The following is a 19,198-nucleotide window of genomic DNA, read 5'->3' as shown; positions in this document are numbered from 1 at the left end:
TATATAGCTTAATGAATACTGAAGTCTAAGTGATCCATATCATCTTTTAACCCAGTTTCAGGATTACTATTAGACCCTCTAACTTCCACCACGCAGTCTCTGATTACTTTTAAATTCTGGTCATGTGGCCATAACTGTTTTCATGGCTGGCAAGGGGTATAAATGAAACTAGCAATACCTGACATTTACTTCTTAGAGACATTGCAAAGGTTAATGACAGTATGTACGAATCAATTTGTGTTCTTCATCTTCATCAAAAAGCATTTGTTACATGCTACATGGGACCAGGCATGGTGAGGAACTGTGCCACATATACTCACTTCCCACTCAGTTTTGTGTCTTTTGAAATCAGATTTCTGGGTTATCTGTCTTCTTCCTTCTCTTGTGTCTTAATTTTCAAAACAATGACAAGTATTTTCACCAGAAGTTTCATTTCTCTGTTTGGCTTTCTATTTCCAGATTATAGTCTCCTATAAATTGACTCAAGTTATCAGGTATCATTTAGAGTGAAAAAAGGAGGATGTTTTTAGATGAAATAAAATAGCCAGTTTGGGCTGTGATTAATTGACCCTATACATAGTAGACCTAAGGGAGAGAAAAGCACAATATTGATAATAGTTTAAACACAAAAGAAAGTGCAGGAAAGTGAACCTACACATGACTAGGTCCTACCCCATACAAGGTGTACAGCAACAATTATGCACTAATTTGTTTTTGTTGAGTTCCAACAGAAAAGTGAGAGTGTTCTTGGATAGAGGCATGGTTCAAAGAAGATACCTGCAACCCATTGGAAAGAACCAACGTCTCTTAATTCACTCTGTTTGCAAAGGACTTAGATTTGGTTTTGTAAAGCAAAATACTTAGAAATTATGGCCTATGGAGTCCACCACTAAAACTGCCTGACCAGAAAGTTTAAAACAGTTATTTCTCATATCAGCTAGAGGCTTAGAAAAATGTATTGTCCTTTTCTCTAATAGCTAATTATCACATGTGTAAACAGTCTAAATCTGTACCTTTTCCCTAAGGCAAAGTAAAATTCCAGATGGAAACAAGAAAGATGGCCTCTGTTTCGGTGATGTAGCATTTGTTGACATTCCAAAAGTACAAACACATATGAATAATGAGCTGCTATTAGGAAAAAGAAAAAGTTTTGGGATCAACATTGCTAAGTACAAAATAAGAGCAATGGGCATGCAAAGACTGATTAATAGAACTTAGATCAGTCTGTCATGGTGCAAAAAACTGGACATATATAATACATACTGAAAACAAATTTTATTTAATACTTGACTGCTATGGACCTAAATAATGAGAATCCTATGTAGATTAGGATTTTTATACACACACACCCACACGCACCCATACATCTTACCCACACTACACTATCAGCTCTCTGAGAGCAGAGTCACCCAGACCCACCATCACAGCCCCTTACATGCTGGAACAGGCCAGTGAACACAATAGTTACTCATTACATTTTTTGAATGAAATAACATTTGCATTGTCACCATTTATTCTTATATATGTGGCACAAAATATAAAGGCACAGATTTATTACAAATACATTTTTAATTCCTTTCTTGGCCCTCAATAGCGTAAGATAGGGAACCTAGGAAGACACCTAGTAGATATTGATACTCGAAAGGTAATCCACAGAAGTCTCCATTGTGGGCAGTGGGGGGACAAAAAACAGAATTTAGTGCAGATCGAAAGGCAGTTTATACTTGTGCTACTAACAACAGCCCCACTTTTGACATTTCCTCTTTTGGAAAAGAAGGAAGAAAGGAAGAAACGGAGGAAGGGAGGAAGCAAGGGAGGGATGAAGGAAAAAAGGGAGGAAGAAAGGAAGAAAGAAAGGGAGGGGGGGAGGAAGGGAAAAACTAGTTCAATCACTTGCAACTAATAAAAAGAATAATAGGATTTTGGGGTTATTTTATTGAATTCTGCATAACATTTGCATTGAACACACTTTAACTCCAATGAAAACTTTGTATTGGAGTTTCACATAATCAAAACTCACAGGTATTTACTGAAATGTATCACATAATCAAAACTCACAGGTATTTACTGAAATTTACATAACAGAAGGCTCAAAATTATTATGAAAACAACATTAGAGAATACGGACTAAGAACTTATCATTTTATTTTAATATGTGACAAATGAACATAAGTCAATGTCAAAAGAAGACAAATATAGAAAAAATATAAAATATATATTTGATGTTTACATCTTAGTTCAGAATTCCATTGTTATTACTATTGTTTAAGAATTATTACTATTTCATTCCATACAAAATAATACTTTTTCACTTATTTGTTTGATAAGAACTAAATATAAAGTTAGAAAAAATTTAAATCTGATATAGTTTAGCATACGTTCTGTTTAAATATTCACAGTTACATTGCATTGCTAGTCATTAACAGTACAGAATGTATCACAGACTGTTGATTTACAAGGGAAAGGAGTAATAGTGTCTGTCTATTATTTGAGAAAAGAATATTAATGTAGTATTGTGTTGTGGATTAATACATGAATATTCTTTATATTCTAACTGAGCAGTCACTAGATTTTATTTTTTTTATGGGAAAATCTGTCAATGGATTTAAATTAGTGGATAAACTTTATCATATATTTGAACTATGGCTAAATGTTAATACTGATAGATAATGCTTGATAATGAATTATTTTTGAATACTTAGGAAAAAAACTGAGTTTTCTTAAAGTCAGTTTTTCTTGACACTCCCCCTTGCTTTTCTTTCTCTAATCATAGGATACATGTGCTGAAAAACAATAGGTTAAAAAATTATTGCTATGGTAGGTTTCACTGTCAATTTGACTGTATTTTTTTCTCTGAATCAGGTTGGTTGCCATTTCTTGGGGTGATTATTGCTTCTTTCAACTATTCAGAAATCAGCCATTATGATGGACTTTATAAAAGGAAATTAGAAAGAAGATCCAAAGAAGATCACTCTTAAGTCTAGCATTTAGACAACATATGGGTTTAAGGTATGTGGATTTAATATGTTTTAAATGAGAAATTGTTGACTATCACCTTGTGGAAGAACTACAGTTTGGAAGTATCTAAAAAAGTCTGATAGTAACAGCAACAATACCTTTCACCTAAAACTTTAAGTTTCTCACTGTATCCTTTAAAGTTAAATTTCAGTCTAAGCTTTAAATATGACAGTGATAGGATTAAAAAACACACTGGAGGATGAATAGTGTAAAGAATATAAGATTTAAAGCCATTTACATGCCATATGATCTTGGGCAAGTCACTCGATCTTTCTAAATCTTGGTGGCTTAATCTCTAAACTTCAGATGATTTTAGTATTTCATATGGATTTTTTAAAGATAAAATAACGTGTATGATGTTTGCAAAGAATGAGGTAATAAATGTTACACATCACTATTTAAAAAATTGAGGTGTTATATTTGATATTCTGATCTCTGCATAATTAGCATCTGTATAAGATTTAAAATATGGATACTTAATATAACATTTAGCATATTACACGGAAATATTACATACACTATTACTTTGCTTTCCCTTCGTGTAGGAGTTTGTTTTTTTAAACAAAAAACATACCATTTTAAGGAATAGTTAAAAAAAATGGTCTACACAGTGCCCTAATTAATAAAAAAGGGCATTCTTATTTGGTTTATAGTTATACAGTTTTATGGTATTTAGGAAAAACACTTTGACAGTTTTAAGTAAACTAAATACTGAACCCCCCCAACCCCCAAAACCGAGCAGTACGAGACCACAACATGGAAACAATATACTAGAAGAGATAGTACTAGGGTTTGTTTTAGTATGGTCAGTTCACAAATCATTGTAAGATACAGTATAAACACAATATGCTAAAATCACCATTTAGCAAATTTCACCAATTAAAAAAAAAAAGGATGAAATCACTTCTCACAAAGATTACTAACAGTAGTACATAAGAGACTCAGTTACGCCTAAAGTGAAAATTCAGATTCACAAATCCAAAATTATCAGACATTTATTTTTAATAATTTGCTCTACTAGTCAAAATATACATTTTTCTATTATGAAAGAGGCCTTTAAAAACTGCCCCCTTTTCTGAATGGAAGGATATAAGACTAAACCTCTAGACAAATAATCTCAGTATGACAAAATATTTCTGTTCTATTCAAATGGACTGCTATCACTTGAACAACTTCACTAGTATCCAAATTTTAGCATTCTAGCCTAATCTCTTTCTACCATAAATCAGCAACCAGAATATACTTCTGTTTTTCAATGGGTATGGTCACCTCCTGTTTATGTTGTAGATATAGTAAAAAGCTCTATTCCTTCTTTTATAAACTTTTGATTAAAACCAAACATAAGAGTTTGGGATATCCCTGAATTTCGTTTCTCACTCCTGAGCAAAATTAATCACAATATGGCTCTATCAGGCCTCATTTGTACACACAAAATTCTGCAAATATTTTAAATTATAGTCATTGCTTCTGGGACCGAAAGGGCACTAATTTTTCAATATGACAAACAATGCATCTTAGCAATCAGTTATAATTTATTGAAAAGCATCAGTTCTTTGATTTAGATTTGCTAAGTATTTATTAGACAATAAAAACTTCAACAGAAGGTGAACTTGAATGAACATTTTGTTTAGATAACTAACTCAACACTCAAAGATGAAATTATAAACCATAATAATTAAACCATAGTCAAAATTAAAATAAGGTTTAAAATTTTTATATCTTGTTGAGGTCAATTAATAACACTAGAAATATGAACATTTGAATTTTCAAGTTTGCAAAACTTCCAGTAACCAATCACTTAATAAATTTTAAAATCCCTTCAGCAAGAGTAGAGCTAGGTAGCATCTCAGTGATTGGAGGGGAGCCAAATGTACATGCATATGAATAAATATAGCATAATAATCAGAAAATGTTATAGGATTTTCAAAGATAAAAAGAAATATGCAGATTATTAAAGTTAAAGTCTTTACATTACAAATTAAGTACAGATAACTGCTTAACTAAGCTCTACTAAACTGCGTCTTGTGTAAAAAGATCAAGAGTTCATAAGGCAAACACTTTTATCCCTCCAACCCTCTCCACCTCCTCCACCCCCAAGGCATATTATGTTAAATGTGCCATAAGGTTTGAATAGCATTTCCTATATGTACAGTCTTCAAATCACTTAAACACAACTAAATTGAAATAATACCATCCTTTTCAGCCATTTCACTAATCTGTTTCCATTTATTTGTGCAAAGTGACTTTTCTACCTTTTCCATGATCCTATTATATATCAGTGACAATTCCTAGAGGAGAAAAAAAATCCTTATTTCTTCTTCTCACAGTCAATTTGAAGAATGATATATTTATGACACTTTCAAGGCTTAAATCTTATTTCAATTTATTCTTTTCTTCAGAAATGCTTGAAAAAATCAGAGTATTTAAGTATTTTTCAAAGGATTTTTTAAATATGTAAAATGAGGATTTTAGGGTTGGAAAGGGCTTTAGAGATTATTTAGGCAGCACACCCATTTTGTAGTTCAGAAAAATAAAACCGAGTAATGGTAAGTGACTAATCTAGGGTCCCCTCCAGTAGAAAGTGAGTAAGAACTTTGGTTTCCTGAAATCTAGGCCAGTACTATTTATCCTACCCATTCTGTGAACCATCTTTGATACAACAGTTTACTTATCTGGTAACTCTTGTGCTTTTATTTATCCCAAAAGTCCAGGTTTTGTTTTTATTTGAAACTGTAACCAGTGATAGCAATGCAGAGGTGATATTAAATATACTACAATACTTAAAGCTGTGTCATTGTTATGAATCTTTGCAACATCTACTTATCTTTACTAAAACATATGACTGTCTAAGACCTCCCATGGCATTGCTGATGGGTTTGTTTCAATTATCCCAACAGCTGATGTGGATCATTTTGCAATTCACCAGGCTGTGATCATCAGTTACAGTATTAAGTTGGCTGGAATGGACTAACTGTTCTCCAGGTCAGTGCCTCTACTATATGAACTAACACAGAACAAAAACACGGGTTAGCTATATTTCACTTTACTCACAAATCATCTCGATTAGAGCTCAAATTGAGATAACTGTCACTCTTTTGCTTCACTTTTTCCTACAGCGATCTAGTCTCAAAGTTTTGACCACAAAGAAATTACCAGCAGTTTTTGCAATATTCTTGGTAGACGGTGTCTCAAAGAAAATTACCTGGATTATGTCTCCTATTTACCCTTTTATAAGATTGCTTAGTTACTGATTCTTTTTTTTGATTTCCCAGGTCTGAAGATTTCCACTTAAGATAATAGATATTTCCCCCTAGAATCTATAAAAACATTGATATTAGTTTTAAACAAAAGTAATAGCAACAATAAATAATATATATATATTTCACAATCTAATTCATTCCTTTATTTCCTTCTATAGGGCAAAGAGTATTATAATCTTGGCTTTGCTGCCCAAATATTTCAATAGTAGTTGAAATTCTACAGGTGCTTTTATTATAAATTAGCATTGTTACGCATTTGAATAACAAGATTGGTTATTTATGCATTTGTTCAGACATACTTTGAAAATAAAATATGAAAATGAAAAAAAGTCTTCATATTAAGTGTTCACAGTTTGACTTTCCATAAGGCTTATTAAATAATATACAAATAGCTACCATTTTGCTGAAATGTCACAGTAAATACATTAATAATGGCACAGAAGTGAAATGCCCCCAAATGGGAAATCATCTTTATGACCTTCTAAATCTTTTTTCCAACTAAAACTTTTCTTTTTTTAATTGAAAAAGGTTCCATTTCTAAAAGAATATAAAAGTAGCAAATGAAACAAGAAACCCTTCACAGATAGAATTTTGAAGGACATGCCATAAACATTAGATGAAATATTACATATATCTAAGAATGTGCTTTGTATCATCACATCAAACCTTCAGTGAAAATTAAGTTGAATGAGGTTTTTAAATACAAATAATTGAAAGTACAACTAAATACCAAAATTTTACTTAAGATAACTTAAGCATATATAAGCATGAATATATTTTTGTAGTACTTCCAAGACTAATTTTCAAAACTATCATTTGGAATTAAAAAAAAAAGATGTTTAATCAAGCAAGGCACATTTCTTTTAGGCAAGCCTGTCTTTAATACCATTCATCTGGGCACAGTGTAGACTTCATATTTTTTTTTGTGTAAATGGGCTAATCTATGTACTAGAGCCTTTGGTACGAAACACAACTTCACAAATTAAGGTGCACATAACCCAGAACATAGAATACACTATTAATATTTCTCATGTTAAACATAGTCCAGAAATTAATTGAAAAAATAATATAATAATAGTTGGCTTGTTGGAAACATTTAAGCTTTCTTTATCAGCAGCATTGACTATAGTTTTTGGATTATTAGAGTTCATCAAAATGTTAGAAGACTGAAATGACACCTTAACATTTTTAACGCCTTCTTTATCTCTTGATCGGTATCTTGTCTACTGCACACATTTTGAAGAGAATCCTCCAGCTTCAGAGCTGTTTCCTTTATATAAAAAGCCTTTGTCAGAGACATTATTTAATGTCAACTGAAACAAAAATATGTTCTGGCAGACAGATCATCATCCATCAGTGATGTAACTGCCACTGCATTTTTGATCTATGCAATTTAAAAACGAGCATCTTACTGGTACGTGCAGCGCTAGAGTTCTTTATGTGGGGCTCTTCAGATATCTGTTGGACAGAGTAAAGACAATACTTTATATTCAATTTTATAAAAAGTCATAACTTTATGACAATAGAAAATGTTTCATTTATTATACTTCTTAAAAATTTGGAGTTAATTTTTACTGCCACCTTGTAATGTTCAAGCTATTTAATTTACTAGAAGTATTAACCACATATTGAATGATTTTTATTTATAAGTTAGAAAAAGTTCCAGAATATTCTGAAACTGGGAACTATTTTTTTTCATTCATAATGACCCCAAAATTTAGCCCTAGCTAATGTGATAGACTCTGTTTTTTCTACAGAAAAATTTATCTTTGTCCTTAGAATCATCTGAAAGTTTCTGAGTACCACCTGATTTTTGGAAATTTGTGTTTAATTTTCTTAATGTATTTCCAGGGGGTTGTTTCTTTTCTTGTTCCTTATCTCACTGTAGCAATCTAAGAAGAGAACAGATACCCCATGCTCAGATGAGTGTCATAGAGAAAGAAAAAGAGAGACTCTCCAAATGAATACCATGAAAATCATGTTTTGCCATGCCAGAGACCCGGGTTTGAGTCCCAGTGTCTGCCCATGCAGGAAAAAAAAAAAAAAGAAAGAAAGAAAATCATGTTTTAGGTACTACCAGATATCATGGCTATAATTTGTCACTAAAGATAATTTTCAATGTGTCTATCCTTTAAAATATGAACTCTGCACAGTTACATACTACTTTGAGACATCACAGAGTAAAATAACAATTCCACTTGAATTACGTTTCTATGGGCAACCAAGAAATAAAATTTAAAGGTTGGCTGCTCCCCTCCTCAAACTATAAACAATTATTTCGAAATGCTGATAGTAAGGTATTTCTTAGAAATGGCAGTCTTGTTCATGGCTGCATTCAGGATCTAAATGGTGTTTGGCACATAACGGACCCTTTCTGAATATATGTTGAATGAATGAATAATTCTCCACAACTTTGCATAGTGTCTGGCATACAAGGGATAAATATATGTTGAATGAATAAATGGTTATGTAAAAATTAGATTTATGTACTCTTCAGAAATTTACTGTGTAATAGAAAAGACACTTAAAAAGACAAAAATAGAAAATTCTAACCTAGTTTTAGGTATCAAAGTGTGAATATTAACCATCATAATATTCAGAGATGATGGTTTCCCATATATAGTACTGATTTTACCAAGTGCCTCCAAATCAGTGGCAAAGGTCCAAATATAGTGATCAGGCATCTGAGTGTGCTTCTGAGGGAAGAACCATTCATTCATTAAGTTCAATATTTATTGTATGCCTACTGTGTGCTGGGCAATCATCTATTGAAAAGTTTTTTTATTGGCCTGAATGCTACTGAGTCATGCTTGATCAGAGGCAAAACTTCTTAACACTGCTTCTTAATTAAAAAGCAAGAGTATATATTTTTTTCAATTAGAAAAGTTGCAGGTTTACAGAAAAATCATAATACAGGTTCCCATACACCACCCTTTTATTAACACCTTACATTGGCATATTTTGTTTGTTACGATTTATGAGAGTACACTTTATAATTGCACTATTAGGTATAACTTAAGTTTAACTTGGGTTCACTGTGTTGCTCAGTTCTATGGATTAAAAAAATTACTCTAGTAACATATATACAACCTAAAATTTCCCCTTTTAACCATGCAAGAGCATATTCTTGTAACACAGTACACTTAATTTTCCTTATGAGAGTTTGAAAATTACAATGGTCTAATAACTACTAGGCTACCAGTGGTAGTCTAATGACTACTACTTATAAGAAATTACAAGTAACATGAATGACCTGGGATCATTTTATTTCCTAAGTGCCCAGCCTCTGTTCACGGCTACTGTAGTCTTGCCTGTCTTCAAGTGGTTCTTATTAAGCTATGCTTGTATTGCTGCTTTTTATATACAGAAGAGGAGTCCAAAATGAGGCTAAAAGGGCAAGAGGGGATAAGTTAAGGTGGGGCCTTGAAGGTCATTATAAGGCCTTAAGTCTGTACTCTGTGAAATGGGGAGCCAAATAGAGGTGGTTCCCAAAGAAGTGACATGAACTGAAAAGTGTTTTAAAATGATCACTCTGGTTGCTAGGGTGAGAACCAACTGGAGTAGGGGAAAGGATGGAAGCTGGGGGATCAGTCAGGAGGGTACTGTAAAAATCCAGAAGAGAGATAATGATGGCTTAGATCAGGCAGTAACAGTGGAAGTGGTACAATGTGGTCAGAATCTGGATATACTTAAAAAGTAGAGCCAACAAGATTTTCCAATAGATTAGACCTGAGATATGGGAGAAGCAAAAGAATCAAGAATAATTCCAAGGATTTTTAGCTTGAGCAACTGGAAATTGAAGTTTTTAGTAATGGAGGTAGGGAAGAGGTTAGAAGATGCAGGCTTCATGGGAGTCAGAGGATAGCTCAGTTTTGGACATTCTAAATGTGAGAAGTCCGTTAGATACTTAGATATCCAAGTGGAGATGTCAAATAGACACAGTTAGAAAATCAATCTAGAGTTGAGGGTTGAATTTTATATCTCAGGCTGGAGATAAAAATTTGCATATAGGTAGTCAAAAGCTATGAGAATGGATGAGATCACCAAGAGGCTGAAGGCAGATGGAAAATAGGCCTAAGGACTGAACCATGGAAGCTTTTCTTTTCCTTTTTTTAATGGCACATATAACAATGATCATTCTTATAATCAAAGGCACCTTAAGTTTGATGTGAATTGATCAAACCAGAGTGGTCATGAGAGAGGTTTTAGAGAAGGCATTGAAGTAAAAATAGAAGTTAACTAGATGACAACTGGAGCGGCTGCCAGTGAGAACATTTGCAAAGATTCCCATGGCTTAAGGTAGAAATGAGTTTATCCTGAAACTGGAGGAAGATCAGGGTGGCTGAAGCACACCAGAATGAGGGAAGAAGCAGAGGTATGGAATAAAGTTGGATATGAGGGCTTGAGCCAGATTAGTGAAGCCATGAAGGCTATGCTAAACCTTCGGGCCTCTATCCTAAGGAGAAAAACCTGAAAGAATTTCAAGGCGAGATGGGTGACGTAATCCAATTTGAGTTTCAAAAAAATCACTTTGCTACTGGTACCGAAGGAATCAGAGAGTGGCCACAGGAAACGTGCGGAGGCCAGTTAAAAGACCTTAGCCTCACCCAGGTTAGCGAGGATAGTAATGTGGATTAGAGCAGTGGTGGCAGAGATGGAGAAAAGTGACAGTTTTTAGAGATATTAAGAACATTAAATGATAAAACTTGGTGATAGGTTCAATGTATTTATTACTTCTATGTAGCTATCATTAATAAACATACTGAAGACACAAGGCATTGTATTTGCCTTTTAAGGAGAGCTAGAGAAATGATTTCTAAATATTTGTGCTGTGTATATATATATATGAATGAAACCAAATATTTTGGGAATTCACTAATTTTTAGAAAAAGAATCAGACTATTTAGATTTACATTAAGTAAATACATTGCAGGACAGTGAATAACTTGGGAACAGGTGAAAAGTGTGTGCATATGCATATGTAATACACACACACACACACACACACACACATATATATAGAACATTACAAATTGCATCCACTGCTTCTCCTTCAAATAAAATCAGATGTTTTAATTTAAGAAACATATTTAAGTATGTAAAAATAGGATTCAAAAGGCATCTCCATAAAATATAGGAGCTTAAATACAAAGAAAACAATGAAACAGTATCGACCAATATACAACATATAGGTGTAGTGCTAATTTTTATTCTAATAAATTGGTTGGAATCTCAGTAGCGATTCCCAGGAGACCTTGTGCTATTATTGGGGAGGATTAGGGTGGGAACTCACTGAAAGGGAAAAAGCTTATTCTCCTCCTACCACAATGCTGGGGGATCTAATCCCTGTATCTGCAAAGTCAGAGCTCTGCATGCAGATTTATTTGTAACGTTTTCCAGATATCTTTTTTTTTTTTGCTCACTTAAGTGCATATTACTAACAATCATAATCAGGGCAGAGCTCTTGTTCTGCACTATTCAGGTTGCAACAACAATAAAATGGCTCCCAAGAAAATGATGGGAAGAAGCAGAGCCTCTTTTCCTGATCTCTTCTTTAATGCATTTTGATGACTCATGGTGCAAATTTTGAAATGTAAGAAAAACACATCCAGTACAAAAAAGAGAAAATTAAAACATAGCATCATTAAAAATAAAGACAAAATATTTGAACTTTCTAATCATTCTGAATCATTTAAATCATATTTACAAGCTAAACATAAGTATATAAAGGATACTATTATCAAACACTAATGGCTATATTCTGGAAGGTGGGCAGGCGCTGAACCACAATTGTTAAGGTTTGGGCTCTGCATGGCCTTTCCTCCTTCCTGCCTCCTCTGCTTCATGCTACCTCAAAGATTATCAACCATTCCCTGCAGGTTTATAAAATACAAGTCATTTCACTAATATATATATAATTGCCCCTACAAAATACAGGAAATTAGTAGTACAAAAGCAATAGTTTTATCCTCCTAGTTTAAAAGGCTAAATTCAAAACAGAAAGACCCCATCCTAAAACGCCATCCCTAAATATCCTCTTCCCAGTTCTCAGGCTCCTCACCTCTATCTCACTGTGTTTCCATAAGTCTTCAGATTTGGGGATATGTGTGCTTCTTTGCATTTCTTAAAGGAGGAGTTATCACTCCTATTCACAGCTGAGAGGTGGAAAGGACTTGGAACTGCTGTAGAAAACGTTGAAATTTTAAATGTATAGAAAGTAAATTATAGTTATGGGTCTCAAAGAAATAGACTATCAGCATTTATTCTGTATACTGAATTTGTATACTATCAGAAAGCAATTAATTGTGTTTGTTTTATTTCAACGAGGTGAATAACAAGTTTCATGTAAGCCCTAACTCTAAATTTCTTGATACTGTGCATTCAAAAATTTTAATTCTGATGATTTATTTAAAATGTTAGAAAAAACTGATGTGACAGTTCCTTTTCCGTATAGGTGCTTGTTGCTATGTCACCACAGTCGGTGGATATTAAATTTGGTACGATATCAGTTTAAAACACCATAAAAGAAACAGAATAACAATGTGAACTTCCATACTCACCTCCAGATTCACTAACTGTGGAGCATATGTATTTTCCCCTGGGGTGTTGATGGATGTTCCCCAATCTAGTCACATGATATTTTACTATGCACAGACATATGTATACTTTTCAAAACTCAAGGCATGCAATTATGCTCAACAGTGAAGTATGTGGCCTGGCAGACACAACAGGAATGTGTAAATCATAGACTCATTAGCATATTGCTCTAAGCCCAAGTCACTACCTGTTTTCATTTCCTAAATGATTTAGCCCCTAAGAGAAAGGGTTACAGCTATTATATAAACATAATTATATTCTAATGTGTGTGTGTGTGTGTGTGTGTGTGTGTGTGTGCTTTTTAACACAGTTGCTTAGATCATGCAGTGGCTGGGTAAGGCAATAATGTCACAAATTTCAATGAACTGGCAATCTCCTGTTTTTTAAATCATTTTGTTCTAATAATTTCTACCTTCTAAAATAAGGGAGTGTCAAAATGTTTACTTTATTTTCTGGCATGGTTCTTCAGTAATCTAAGCAAAGTATAAGGATATGGGAAAATAATAATTTTCATAATACTATAATCTTTTGTAGATTAAAATATATGAAAACAGGAAATTAATTTTAAATTGAAAAATATCCATTGTCCTTGCAGTAATTACTATGCTATGACTGATTATACTTTCTGAGTACAAGATTAAATCCAGATAAATCAATCATATCAATCAAATAACCTTAATTACTAGGAAAGCCAATTTCCTTAACCGATTTAAATAATTTATGTTTGATTGTCCTGGTTAAAAATATCAGACTATTAAAAAGGGTTAATTTTCAGTATATGGAATGAAAGAATCTTCTGGATATACTTTTTTTCTTTACCTGAATTGATTCATTAGTAACTTGGGCTGAAGTCAGACTTTAAAGTGTAAGAAATTTATTTTCTCAACGTCTTCGAAGAGGCTCAAGAAAAGGAGAATAGATTTTAAGGCCAGACTGATCTGGTTTGAAATCCCAGCTGGGTCTCTTGCTAGTAACCTTAAGGGAAATCACTCACCCTTAAGCATATATATTTTTTATTCTCCTAAAATGAGGTTCGCATCACTTACCCTGCCAAGTTGAAAAGTGGCCAGGACATGGCTGACCCTTAATAAATGGTAAGAAGGCACCATAATTTATGTATTTGATGTCATTCATAAGGGTCTATAATAGTTATACAATGTTCCTGAGTAATGATCACAATGTAGTATCTTAGCAAAATCTGATGCATGCCATGCAATCATTTCTTCAAAGGGTTCTATGTGCATTAATATTTAATACTTCTAAGTACCCAATGAGATTTTACAAATAAGGAAACTGAGGCACAGAGAGTTAAGTGATTTGCTCAAGGTCATACAGCTGAGGCAGGATTAAACCCTCGAAATATGACTGCAGACTTTATGCTTTTAACCACTTCATTAGAGAGCATGAGAATAACATTCCTGTAACATAATAGCCATTAGTCAACTAATATATATGGAATACATACACTATTACATTCTGTGCGAGGCACTGATATCCAAAACTTCATCAAGACACAGAACCTATTACCTTTAAGGAGCTTTCAATATGGCGACCAGAAGCAATTATACAACCTCTGCTAAGACTCAAGAGCCATATTTCTCTGGATTAAAAAAAAAGTCCTATTTTCATTATTGTTACTTGATAACCACAGAATTAGAAAATTATGGCATAATCAGAATTTACTTATAGAGCTACTCAGGGTTTCTATATCTTCTGCATAAATGTAAACAAAATTCTCACTGCACTTCATTCATCTTTATATCAAGAACTTTAAAGAACAAATACAAAACTTGTTTATAGTGTATCTTAAAATATTAACAAAATACCTTAAATTTGGTCAAAAGGTAGATCAGTATTAATGGTAACTCAAAAAAGTAGCAAAGAAAACTAGATGAAGAAGTCCTACATAGAAGCCCATAGATAATACCTATGACCCTGAGGCCTGTATATAGATCCTGCCTCTATTTTTTTGTCTTCTCCTTTCTCTTCTCCCTCTTACTATGTTAATCTTCATTTTTCACTCTCTCAAATGCACAGATAATAAAATAAGTATGCTTCTGACTCTGTGAAAATATTTTATGAGTTTTAAATATAGGGATAAAGGGATAGGAAAGTTATATTACCAAAACCAAAAACCAACTGAGGATAACATATGATTTATATAATACACATGTGAATAAAGTGATTGTTTAAATATGAAATTAACCATATTGTAATTTTAGGCATTTTTGTTTCAAAGAAGCATACTACTGTTAGCTACTAAATAATGGTATAAATTAAAATTGGTTCAACAATCTAACAGCAGTACGTTCTGCCATTTATCCTTTTTCTGGGGAAAGAGGATGGTTAGAAGCCAAGTGCGTTAGCAAAAGGAATGTAGTCATTTGCAGCTCAGCTTGGATGAGGCTTATTCTGAAAAGCAATGATTCCATGTCTTTGCAATAAACATGAAACCAAAGGACACCTCACAATACAGCAGTTAAGTACAAAAGGTGTTAGTCTTGAGCTTTAAAAATGCACTTAGTATAAAATTAAAATAAAATTGTTGGTTTTACAAGTAACATCAGGTTAGGTTCGAATGCCATTTCCCTTGCTTCCTGGACCAAAGAGGACTGCTCACCTGATTATGTCTGTCTCCTGGCAACCCCTGGGCATATGGCTGAAGCTTCCAGGTATTTCCCCAGGTTTGGTTACTCTCCGTCGCTCCTTTTTACTGTCTGCAATTCTCTTTGTTTAAAACTTGCATCCTTTCTATTTTTGAAGTTTGTTTAGTCTTTCTAGTCTGTGATGCTGGCAGTGCTGTCGTGGATCTTGATTATTATTTAATAGAGGAAGTCTGAGGGTCCCATGTAGTAAAGTTTCAGGTGCGCTGATTAAATCTGTCATTTGCTTATATACAGAACACTTCTAGATTTGCTTTTTAATTTCATCTGTTGACTTGAAACTTCTTGGAGAAAAAAAAAGAAGAGACGCTTCTTCTTAAATTATTGCCTAATAATTGGCATTTAATTGAAATCATGCCTTATTGTGGTTTATAGCTAACATTCTCAAGATGTTCTTTTCCTTTTTGATTCAGTCATTTAAAAAAAAAAGAACTTTGCGAGTCAGTTTACCTTCTTAGATTCTCAGGCTTAACTTTGTGCGGTTTATTCAAACAGTGGTTTTCCTTGTGAAATCATGTAAGTAGAACCATCTGGAAAGGTTACTGTGGAAACGGCAGGGACTGGGATAGGATGGGGGGGCTACAAAGCAAGAGATGCCATGACAACCTTTTTCGGGTTTCCCAGGAAACATGAGTTGCTATGGGAACTGCATCAGTCAGGTCTGAATTAGAAACTTCCGCTGGAAGCGGTGTCTGCCACTTTAATCTTTTTGTGATTCTGCAAGATCTTCTCTCTCAGATGCATTAGGAAATATTTTGTCTCTCTCAGCAGTACAGAAGACATCTGTTTCTAGATTCTGATAGATGCTAGCTGGGACACATGCACGGAACTTCTTCACGGGGAATTAACTGTTAGTCTTGGTTTCAAAATGCTTCTCCAGCCCCAAAGAGTTAAACTAATTAGTCAGATCAGGACATCTGGGGCATTTCCCTTTGTTCAAAGTTGTACAGACAGTTAACATTCCAGGGGTAACTAATCAGTCAGATCAGGACATCTTGGGGATTTTCTTTTGCTCAAAGTTGTAGAGACACTTAAAATTCCAGGGGTGGGGGTTTCAAATAGAAATTCCAGTCAAAACCCAAATAAACTTATGGTGGGTTTTCAAGTCTGTTCAATTACATCTACACAGGGTAGGTAACTGAACTCAAAAGTAAATACTAATGTAGACTGATGTATCATTTAGTATTTGTCTCCTTTACTTAGTAAAAAAATTGCCTTTTAATTTTGAGGTTAAAGTTATCTAACTGCCCTTTAGTTTCATTTCCCCCCAGGATGTACTTCATTTTTTTTTAAACAGGGTGTGTACTAGAAACCAAGTTTAAAGTAAGTCTGTAGTCTCAATAGTGAGAGAGAGAGAAGAAAGAGGAGAGCTGAGAGAACGCAGCCCACTTGCAAACCAGACACCTGTTTCAGTATGAAGCAGTAAGGAGAGGGCAAATGAAGTGTGCTTTCCACCTCTTCATGTTCTTTCTTTGATGAATGGTCTGAAAATGTATAAAACAAGGGCATACACAGACCAAGGGGGCACGTTCCACACAATGCTGAGCACAGTATGTCACTCGTGGCACATATTAAACATCGGTGAATATCTTTTTGATGTTGACACAGGAGTTGGGATTATTGTTTGCGGCGCAAGTGGCCGTGGAGTTGCCCGTTTTGAAAGGGGTCTGGAGGAAGGAGCTATGGTTCATACCCCCCTCTTCGATCACCATATACTCCGACTTACTCAGAGTCGAGTTACTCCTGGCTTTTCGGAGCTCCTCGGCTGAAGGGGAGAGGTGCTGGCAACTTCCCACGTGCATGTATTGGGCTTGCTCTTCGCCTTCTGTCTCCCGGTGGTAGAAGTAATTGAAGTTGGAAACAATCACAGGAACTGGCAAGGCGATGGTTAAGACACCAGCGATTGCACAGAGCGAGCCCACAATCTTGCCCCCTATGGTCACTGGGTGCATATCACCGTAACCTACTGTTGTCATGGTTACCACTGCCCACCAGAAGGCATCAGGAATACTGCTGAAACCCGAAGTGGGGTCGTCTGCCTCGGCAAAGTAGACCGCGCTGGAGAAGAGGATGACCCCAATGAAGAGGAAAAAGATAAGCAACCCTAACTCCCTCATGGAAGCCTTCAGCGTCTGCCCCAGGATCTGCAGCCCCTTGGAATGGCGAGAGAGCTTGAAGATGCGGAAGACCCTCACCAGGCGGATGACCCTCAGGATGGCCAGGGACATGGCCTGCTGTCCATTGCCTTGTCGCTCAGCCAGCTCGGTGCCCAGAGTGATGAAATAAGGGATGATGGCCACGATGTCTATCAGGTTCATGATATTGCGAGAAAAGGTGGCTTTGCTGGGGCAAGCGAAGAACCGCACCAGCAGTTCAAAGGAGAACCAGATGATGCACAGGGTCTCCACCACGAAGAAGGGATCCGAGAAGCTGGAGGCTCCCGCGGCGGCCCCCGACGTGCTGTTGCTGGCCGACTCGAAAAGGTCCTGCGACGACGAGGCGGGGTAGTCCTTCTCGTCACGGAACTCCGGCAGCGTCTCCAGGCAGAAGATGACAATGGAGATGAGGATGACGAGCACGGACACGATGGCGATGCCCCGGGCCGGCCCGGAGCTCTCCGGGTACTCGAACAGCAGCCACACCTGGCGCTGAAAGTCGCGGCGGGGCAGGGGCCGCTCCTCCTCCCGCAGGAAGCCCTCGTCCTCGCGGAACTTCTCCATGGCCTCCTCGCCCAGCTGGTAGAAGCGGATCTCCTCGGAGAAGATGTCGATGGGCACGTTGACCGGCCGGCGGATGCGGCCCCCGGACTGATAGTAGTAGAGGATGGCGTCGAAGCTGGGCCGGTTGCGGTCGAAGAAGTACTCGTTGCGGAGCGGGTCGAAGTACCTCATGCGCCGCTTGGGGTCGCCGAGCAGCGTCTCCGGGAACTGGCAGAGGGTCTTGAGCTGCGTCTCGAAGCGCAGCCCCGAGATGTTGATCACCACGCGCTCCCCGCAGCAGTCCTGCTCGCCGGCGGCCGGCAGCGCGGGCGGCAGCGGCTCGTAGCGGTCGCAGCCGCCGCCGCCGCCCTGAGGCGGGCCCCCGCCGCCGTCAGCCGCCTCGGGCTCCAGCAGGTGGTCCCCGGGCACCACGGTCATGTCGGGCGGCAGCTCGCGGCCGGCGGCGGGCTCGGCGTAGCCGGGGTTCACCAGGGTGTGGGCGCCGCCGCCGCCGCCCGCCGGACGCTGAGGTGGGTGGGCGCGGTGGCGGGCAGAGGGCGGCGGGGAGCGCAGGAGGCTGAGGTGCTCGTCCATGCGGCGCGGAAGCGGCGGCGGCGCCTCCGGCGGGGCCGCGTCGCTCCTCCTCGCGCTCCCCGCCCCCTTCGCCCCCGCCCCCGAACCGAGCCCGCCGCCTGTTGCCAGTTAGCGCCGCCGCTGCGAGGCTGTCTGGGTCTGGCGCGTCCGCGGGGCTCCTCAAATCAGACGCCTCCTCCCCCTCCGCCCTCTCCCCCCCGCCCTCTCCCCCTCCGCCCTCTCTCCCCTCCGCCCGCGCGCGCCCGCCGGCCCCTCCGCGTCCCCTCAGGATTCCCGCCCACCGGGCGGGTGCGCGCCCCGCTCCCCCGGGAGCCGCTGGCCTGGCTTCTCAGTATTCCAGACGCGCCCTCGTTCTGCACCTGGGTAA

The 19,198-nt window shown here is 37.2% G+C and overlaps 1 protein-coding gene across 4 annotated transcripts; it reads right to left on the bottom strand.

Annotated features, from left to right (window-relative positions):
• Positions 1-1,915: 1,915 nt before the first annotated feature.
• KCNA3 (potassium voltage-gated channel subfamily A member 3) lies at positions 1,916-18,831 on the bottom strand. 4 transcript variants are annotated; one of them, XM_077119948.1, is made up of 4 exons: positions 15,496-18,831; positions 12,340-12,460; positions 7,691-7,736; positions 1,916-7,548 (listed from the first exon to the last, which is right to left on the bottom strand). In XM_077119948.1, the coding sequence occupies exon 1, from the start codon at positions 18,829-18,831 to the stop codon at positions 17,110-17,112; it is 1,722 nt and encodes a 573-aa protein (XP_076976063.1). In that variant the 3' UTR covers positions 1,916-7,548; positions 7,691-7,736; positions 12,340-12,460; positions 15,496-17,109. The 4 variants fall into 4 exon arrangements, with proteins under 4 accessions (XP_076976063.1, XP_076976062.1, XP_076976066.1 ...); XM_077119947.1 differs by having other exon boundaries at positions 1,916-7,736; XM_077119951.1 differs by having other exon boundaries at positions 1,916-7,736; positions 12,340-12,457.
• Positions 18,832-19,198: the final 367 nt, after the last annotated feature.

Source organism: Tamandua tetradactyla, chromosome 11, assembly GCF_023851605.1.
Source record: "Tamandua tetradactyla isolate mTamTet1 chromosome 11, mTamTet1.pri, whole genome shotgun sequence".
NCBI lineage: Eukaryota > Metazoa > Chordata > Mammalia > Pilosa > Myrmecophagidae > Tamandua > Tamandua tetradactyla.
The sequence above is the reverse complement of the archived record's forward strand: the minus strand, read 5'-3'. Positions and strand labels throughout refer to the sequence as shown.

Excerpts from the sequence above, each read along its gene's own strand:
- KCNA3 (XM_077119947.1), bottom strand. The coding sequence starts at position 18,831 with ATGGACGAGCACCTCAGCCTCCTGCGCTCCCCGCCGCCCTCTGCCCGC.